General features: G+C 52.4%; 1 protein-coding gene and 1 long non-coding RNA gene across 2 annotated transcripts; both read left to right on the top strand.

Annotated features, from left to right (window-relative positions):
- Positions 1-566: 566 nt before the first annotated feature.
- Positions 567-4,448, top strand: LCNL1 (lipocalin like 1). The gene is made up of 5 exons (XM_006022718.1): positions 567-662; positions 2,278-2,417; positions 2,954-3,024; positions 4,016-4,126; positions 4,327-4,448. The coding sequence occupies exons 1-5, from the start codon at positions 567-569 to the stop codon at positions 4,446-4,448; spliced, it is 540 nt and encodes a 179-aa protein (XP_006022780.1).
- A 327-nt stretch (positions 4,449-4,775) lies between these two features.
- On the top strand, positions 4,776-5,470 carry LOC106722146. Its single transcript, XR_001357952.1, has 3 exons — positions 4,776-4,841; positions 5,069-5,090; positions 5,414-5,470. It is a non-coding gene; the product is annotated as an uncharacterized LOC106722146 (long non-coding RNA).
- The last annotated feature ends 2,077 nt before the right edge of the window (positions 5,471-7,547 follow it).

A 7,547-nucleotide genomic window follows, 5' to 3' on the forward strand; every position in this document is an offset into this window, starting at 1 on the left:
CAGAAGCAAATGTCCTGGGGCCTTCTCCGCCACTGACAGTACCCCTTGGGGCACAAGGTAATACCAACACCAATATGTCTAACAGCACCTTTATCCATTCACACTACATGTGCTCATTTCAGGGCATCAGGGAATGCAGGAGAAGCACCAATTTACACTTGCATACAAAGGACTCTTTGCACTTCCTTTCTGGATCATAATTCTGCTATTTGATGGGGTTTAAGCTACCTCCAAAAAGCTACCAAAAGCTCTGTGGCCCAAGCTGCTATCTCACAGCATCAAAAGAGATAGTTCCTTGTTGGATGCTTCTGACAACCTCTCATTTAGCTGTGGTTCAGGAATTAGACAAAACCCAGCTAATGCTGTCACCTAATACCCTGAATACTGATATCAGTTGTGCTCTTATATAACCTGTTGCATAAACCACTGAAGGAGGGTCAGAAGTGACTGTGGTGGGGGTTTTGGCCTGCCCCCTGCAGAGGCATATAAAGTCATGTGCTCCGAGGAAGCCGGCGTGGTCCTTTAAGTCACCTGCAGATTCTCAGTGTGAGCGCAGTGCTGTGAGGATGAAGGCCATGCTGTTGAACATTGGGCTGGCTCTGCTTTGCGTGCTGGAGACCCAGGCAGAGGTCCCTGTCCAGCCAGACTTTGATGTCAACAAGGTAATGCAGAGGGGGGATCAATGACATACCGCGGGTCTCTGATACCCGGGGGCCAATGCTTGCATTTGCACCCCCCATGCCTCCATCCTTCTCATAGCAATACTTAAAGTCATGCCCCATGATAAGAACACTGAGGGGCCTGGCTGGTGCCCCCTCCCCTCCCCAGGCCACTCCCTGGGGGCCATGGCCCCCTCCTACCCCTGCTGTCGGTTTGCCAACTTTGGGGGAAGCAGTGACACATGAATGGACTTTGATCTCAAAAAGGTAACGCAGAGAGGGGATGCAATGACACATGAGTGGAGGGTGAATGCCAGTGAACATGCCCTCCTGGATCTATGAGGGGCATTCCCTTTTGCTGGTTGGTACCTGCAGCTGCCCCTGCTACTAGAGTTGACTCTCCAGGACACCCTTAGCAGAGCAGGGTGGGTGAGACACTCAAAGACACTGACTCAGTGACTTGGAACCATGGACCAGGGCTACCTCCAGCCCCCACAGGCAAGTTCTCCACTGCCTCCTGGGCCCATCCCAGCACAGAGACCCTGCACAGCAGAATCCCTATCAGTGGTGGCCTTAGTGTTGTTGGGGCCCTGGGCAAGAGATTCATTTGGCACCCCTTAGATGCTTAATTTTCATGACCTATATGCAAGTCGGACATTTTCAATTTTAATATCACTTGGCCCTATCCATGAAACTGCAATGAAAGTATCTTAATACAATATCGATAATACCAATATTCAGTGTAATTCATTTTTATTTTTATACAGAGTGGGTCCCAGGGCAGTGGTCCAGTTTAACCTCTCCTAAGCCCGCTACTATCCCTATAGATAACAAATGGATGTTGCCACCAGAGTCAGGGGGTGTGACTACTCCTGGTCCTGTGTCCCCAGCTCTTCTGGGCCACTTGAACAAGGGGCAGTGCAGCAGAGGGAGAGGGGCTTGGACAACCCAGGGACTGGTGATGGCCCTGCAGGTGTGGAAGACCCTTCCATTAGTCACCAGACTGAAGGCATCCCAGAGAGGTCATTGCGGACAGATGGGTGGGGGCTGGTGTGAAACAAGGTGCTCTTGCCCAGCCCCTGGTCCATAGTGACCCAGGTGGAGGATGCCCACACTGCTCATGGTGTCTCGCACGGGTGGGTGCCTTATCCTACTGACAGCATAGCGGGAGTAAAGAGAAAACAGAAAATAGAAGTACAGGCTCTGGGTCTCTGTGCCGCAGCTCCCGGCCTGTGAAATGGAGCTTACTGCACTGCCCCACCAGAAGGAGCTGCATGAGGGTCAGTAGTAAGTAGTGACTGTGAGCCGTTTGGACACCACAGAGATGGAGGCCATGGACATATGTGTGATAGCCTGTTACAAGGAGGCAGGGCCCAGCTGCAGCACAGATATGCTGCATACATTTCTGTCCTCCCCATAGAAAACCCTATAGCACATTGGCTTGGCTCTGCTAACACAATAGCCTGTTAACAATCAGTAAGAAGCAGGAGACAAGCTAGGAAAGCCTTCCTGGGTGCTGGCTCCTTCCTGTTTTTTGCCCCACGGCCAGGGGCTTCTGCTGGGAACTGCGAGGGCTGCAGTTGCTTTCTCAAGATCTCACTTGAGTGATTCTTTGCAGTTTGCAGGGAAATGGCACATCATGGTTGCTGCCTCCAACTGCCCCCAGTTCCTGAGCATGAAGGAAGTCATGAAGACGTCTGTTACCATCATCACGCCAATGCCAGGAGGCGACTTGACTTTAACTGCTGGTTACCCTTTGTGAGTACATTTGTAACCTGCTGATCTGACCCATCAGCATGTGGCTCTCCTGGGCTCGGCACAGTCAGTGGCCTAGAGAAAGATGACTATAGCTTAGTGGTTGAGGCTGGTTTGGTGCTAAAGTGGAGGAAATATTCTTGTGGTTTTCCCTGATGTTGCCTCATAGGTAGCTGGGCCTTCATTGTGGATAGATTCTCCTGTTAGGGCTGAGGTGGTGGGAGAGTGAAAATAAGGTGAAATTCAAATCAGGAAGAATCTCCTTTTGGTTTATCCTGCAACGCACAGGTCAAGGCAGGCTCACGCCCATCTCTAGAGTATGCCATAACCCTCCTACTAGGCTTTGCTTGCCCGTGTAACAAACATCCCCCCACCCAGTCAGAACAGACTCACCTCTGCCCCACACCATGATGGCACATTGCCCCCCCTTCCCAGGATAGGCCTGCTTGTTACCTGGGCAAACTAGGCTCACCCCAGCTCTTTGAGTGACCCAGGTTCTGGTTTAGCCTGACCTTGCTTTTCCCTTTGCTTTTTTCCAGGCCAGATAAATGTCAGAAAATGGATCTTACTTTCAAGAGCGCTGGGAAGTCAGGTCACTACACCAATTCAGGTACTTCTCAGGCTGAAGATGGCGCACCAATGAGCAAAGCTTTGTAGGCAGATTTGCAAACTGGCCAGGCCAACTATCAGATGCTGCCATTCCACCACATCCTGGATCTGCCACCATACACTGGCAGTTCACATGAAGCACCTGGTTACATGCTTTGCAAAACCAGACTCAAACAAGCCCTGTGCAGCACCTGGTTCAGAGATCTTGTTTGGATAATTAATTCACAAGCTGTATTTGTGGCCAGGCTGGTCTGAGCTAATAGCACCAGCACCCATAAGGCAGAGCTTTGATCTCCCTGGTTTCAGCACATGTCATCCAACAAAGACAGGCAGAGAACCAACTGTTACCAGCAAGGCTGGGTTGTGAAGATGCCCCTTGTACTATTAGAAAGCACCTGGTCCTGGCTATTTGAGGTTATAGATCAAAATCAAGAAGGTATTGGGGGACTTCCTAGATGACAGCTGCCCGAAGCTGCTACAAATCTGCCAATAAAGTGCCTTTGGATCAATAAAGAGCCATTGGGTGCCACTATCTAGTAATCACATTAATCGAATAAAAAAAAATATCCTAGCTTTTATGCAGAACTTTTCATATTAGAATAACCCCATTTTACAGATGGGGAAAACTGAGGTACATAGCAGGAATATGATGTGCTTTAAGTAGAGACCAGGGTCTGTACCCAGAGTGGTGGCAGTAGCACAGCAGGTGGTGGAAGATGCAGTGGTCTGGACAGCAGTAATACCAGCTGCCACTCTTGCACCCCTTCTAAATGGATGCTTCAGGCTGCTGCCCCATTTACCACACCCAGCTACACTACTGGGAGCAGGATACTCAACAGCCCACCAGCAGTGCAGGGCATGGGACCAGTGCAGAGTATGGGATGTGTCCAGTGCCCTCATCACCCTAATACCAGCCCCAGCATGTAGCCTGTTTGCTAAGGAGAAGAGCTGAGACGTTGTGGTCTTTGAACACCGCCTGGTTTGTTTTTCAGTGATGGCCAAGAGAGACTTCCGCGTGGTGGAGACAGACTATGCTCACTACGCCATCGTGTACATACGCAAGGATAAGGACGGCGAGACCAGCGTCACCTTGCAGCTCTTTAGTAAGTGTTGGGAGAATGGTCAGGACAGTACAGCCCCACTGAGAAAATGGTGTTGACATGAGATGTGGGTGAGGAGGGGAATTGGGGAAAGCCATTGGCACCTGAGTTGTCTTCTCAGGCTTAGAAAGACAGGGCCTTGGTTCTCAAAGCAACACTGAGAAGTTTCCATGACCGTTTCCCTACTGTTGGCTGTTTCACAGATGCTTTCCCTGAATTACCTCCTGTGAGCCAGCCCCAAAGAGCTGAACGTAAGACTGGTCCATACAAAGGAAGATTCGTGGTCAAGTTTCTAGCCCAGCTTTGTGCTCTACCTGATGGGTGAATGCTGCAAATCAAGGGGAGGCCCTCAGGTGGTCATTGGTAGAGGCGTCCATCAGGCTGGCTTCCTGGTCCTCTACATCTAATTGTTGGTCTTCACAGAGAACCTTCCTTTCTCTCCTAGCCCTCAGCTCATCCCATGCCCACACCAGCCCCTAGAAACCTCTCCCATTGTGGCCGGTCAGGATTGTGTCCATCTGTCCAGCCACAGAGGAGACCTGCTGCAGGGCAGGCTGGGAACACCCGGCTTTTATGCTGAGAAACACCTGGCTTTAATGCTGATCTTTGGCTTCAGGCAGAGTCCAAGATGTGCACCCTGAAGCCCTGAAGAGATTCAAGGAGCTGTACCCAACCATGGGCCTCACTGAAGACATGCTGGTCATCCTGCCCAAGTCAGGTAACTGCTGCCTGCTTCGGGATTTTTTCCATTCCCATATGTACTGCTAAACTTGGAAAAGAACAGATGCCATTGGCCATGATGCATGCATCGTGGCAGGGTTCACTGACCAGGATCCTAGAGGGATTGGGCCATTTTAGATCCCCAACATTTCTCTTTGCCATTGAGAAGATCCTGGAACAATGAGCTTATGCTGAGCACTGACAGCTCTCTCTTTCTCTTGACAGATCAGTGTGCCAAGGCCCTTGGGTGAGTTTACTATCTCTGGGTTTCCACTGAGCCAGGGCTATCTGAATAGCAAGGCTCCAGCCTGATTACTGGGGGTCAAGAATGGGGAGGGGAATGCTTGCTGCTCCTGCCACTCAGTAAGACTCCATGGAGAGGCATCTGTCTCTGAAGCACCAGTGCCTGGGAGAGCTGGACACTTGGTCTGCCTTGGCACAGCTCCCTGGTCAGGATGGGGCTGTTATGACCCAGACTGGGCTGTTTTAATGTATCCTGGTGTACTTGCCTCTCTGCCCATCTGCACTTTCCCCTCTGCCCAAGTATCCATCACTCTTACTGTCTTACAGTGTTTAAACGGGAGCCACCCCCATCAGCTGCAGCTCCTCCGGCCTCCGCGGATGGATCACAGAAGCATCAGTGATCTGAAAATCCAGGCTGCAGCTTTGTGCCTCCTCACCCTCCTTCCCCACTTCCTTTGGAGGGATTCGCTCCCTCTGACTGCACCCCAGGAGGTAGCTCTGCAGCATGTACTGCTTTGCAAGGGACCCGTCCTCTCACTGCTAAATAAATAGATGCAGAACCTGCTTCCAGAGCCCCGTGTGTTTGTCTGGGGAAGGTGGGAGCAGCTCCGGAGTCTGCTGAGCATCTCAGGGCCCTGGAGCCCTTGGGGGACCTATCAAGGGGGCCTCTGCCCTGCTTACCTCTAGCAGCTTTCAGGAAGTTACTTGCGGGGGACAGACACATGAGAGTGCTCAGATGGGATAACATGGAACAGGATTTCTGAGTGCTTCAGTGGGCTGTATTCAGTCCGGGATGACTGCAACCCCAAGCCAGACCTCTGAACAGCAGGCGACACAGCACCAGGTAGAGATGTTCTGACAGAAGGATGGAGGACATGGCTGGGCCTCTGGGAGCAGTGCTGAAGTACAAAAATTTGGCACCTGGGGAAGAGCCCACAGCAGCAGCCCTCATACCACGCTCAGATCTGGGGGGCAGATGCCCCCAAATGCTTGCTCAGGAGTATATGCAGTGGCAGAAGCCACCCTTCCCCTGTTCCTATGCCCCCAGTAGAGCCACTTACAGCTCTGTCCCATGTCTTACCCTGGCTGGGCAGTGCCTGTTGGCATTCCTTCGCTTTGGTACCCAGGGCAGTCGCCCCTCTTGTCTCCCCGTACTATGGCACTGTCTGGGAGTGGAAGGGTTATGGTGTAGGAAGCAGGGAAGGGAAGGGGCTGGCTGGGACTGTGGGAGATTGGAGCAGAAGAGGCAGGAGTGGGACCCAGGTGAACATAGGGGGCAGAGAGTTGGCACCATATGTCACTGAGTTCACTGGAGGCTGGGGCCTGAGGCAGACAGCCTTGCACCATAAGGAGGTGGCTGTGGCCTGCCTGGCTAGCAGGCGCTCACCTCCCGCAGGCAGCTCAGAAGCCAGCTTGTACCCAGCAGAGTCTCTTAGGATGCCATACCCTGCTCCACCCCCAGCTACTGCAGCACCGACCTATGCCACAGTACAGCTGCCTTATCCCTCCTGCCCCCCTGGAGCTGCTCAGCATCACTGCCCTCTATCGTGCTCTTGGGACTAGAGCAAAAATACTGATCAAAGCATTCTGACTGCACTAACCAGACATTTCTTTGGGCAGCTGCAAAACTTCCCTCAGCTGCCAGACCCTCACCTGCACCTGCCCATTCACCCTGATCCTCAGTGCCCCTTCCCCTCACCCAGACCTGTCCCCTCAGCCTCTCCAGGGCTCGTGCTCCCTGTTTCCATACCCAGTGTGTGTGTCTCTGTCAGCCACCTGCAGCCCTCTTGTAATGGATGAGCTGCGCTGTGATTAGGACACTCGAGTTCAAAGAAGTGGATTTCAGCCTACTCAAGGAGTTAATGGGCATGGTGTCCTGGGAGGATAGAGTGAAGGTAAAGGTGCCCAGGAGGGCTGGGAGCTACTAAGGGCCACAGTAGTGGAAGCCTGACAGGAAACTGTCTTGACATGATGGAAGCACAAGAAGAAGGGCAAGAAACCTGGCTGCACAAAGAAGATACAAAGAAGGCAGAGCTAGTCAACAGCTACTTTGCCTCAGTCTTCGCAAAGAAAAGAACCCTCCATTGAGTTATGAGAGTGCAAGGCGCGGGGATGTCCCCAACACAGAGGCTAATGCACACCAGGACACAGGGCCATTTCCTCTTTGCCATTGCAGCATTGGCAGGTTCCTCACCATCGCAGCCACTGGGTGTGGGCATTTGCTGCAGCTACAGCTGGGCTGAAACTGGCCCAATCAAGGCCTAAAACCCCCTCTCCAGTGTAAGTGGTGGGGAGTGTCCTCCCAGACACAAGGGAAAAGGGAGGCTGGTAGCACTCCTGGCCCCTGTAGGGCAGCCAGGAACAGCTCGGGCTTTTAGTGCCACCTGCCCCAGCCTCTGCTGCAGTGCAATGGCGTGGCCTGAGCAGTCAGATGTCCTCTGTACCAGTGTTAGAGCTTGGA

Source organism: Alligator sinensis, unplaced genomic scaffold (genome assembly GCF_000455745.1).
Source record: "Alligator sinensis unplaced genomic scaffold, ASM45574v1 scaffold235_1, whole genome shotgun sequence".
Lineage (NCBI taxonomy): Eukaryota > Metazoa > Chordata > Crocodylia > Alligatoridae > Alligator > Alligator sinensis.

What these genes read in the sequence shown, in the direction of transcription:
- LCNL1 (XM_006022718.1), top strand. Translation starts at nt 567, where the DNA reads ATGAAGGCCATGCTGTTGAACATTGGGCTGGCTCTGCTTTGCGTGCTG. An exon ending in AGGTCACTACACCAATTCAG is followed by an intron (nt 3,025 to 4,015) that starts GTACTTCTCAGG and finishes TTTGTTTTTCAG; the next exon opens with TGATGGCCAAGAGAGACTTC. An exon ending in CGTCACCTTGCAGCTCTTTA is followed by an intron (nt 4,127 to 4,326) that starts GTAAGTGTTGGG and finishes GCTGTTTCACAG; the next exon opens with ATGCTTTCCCTGAATTACCT.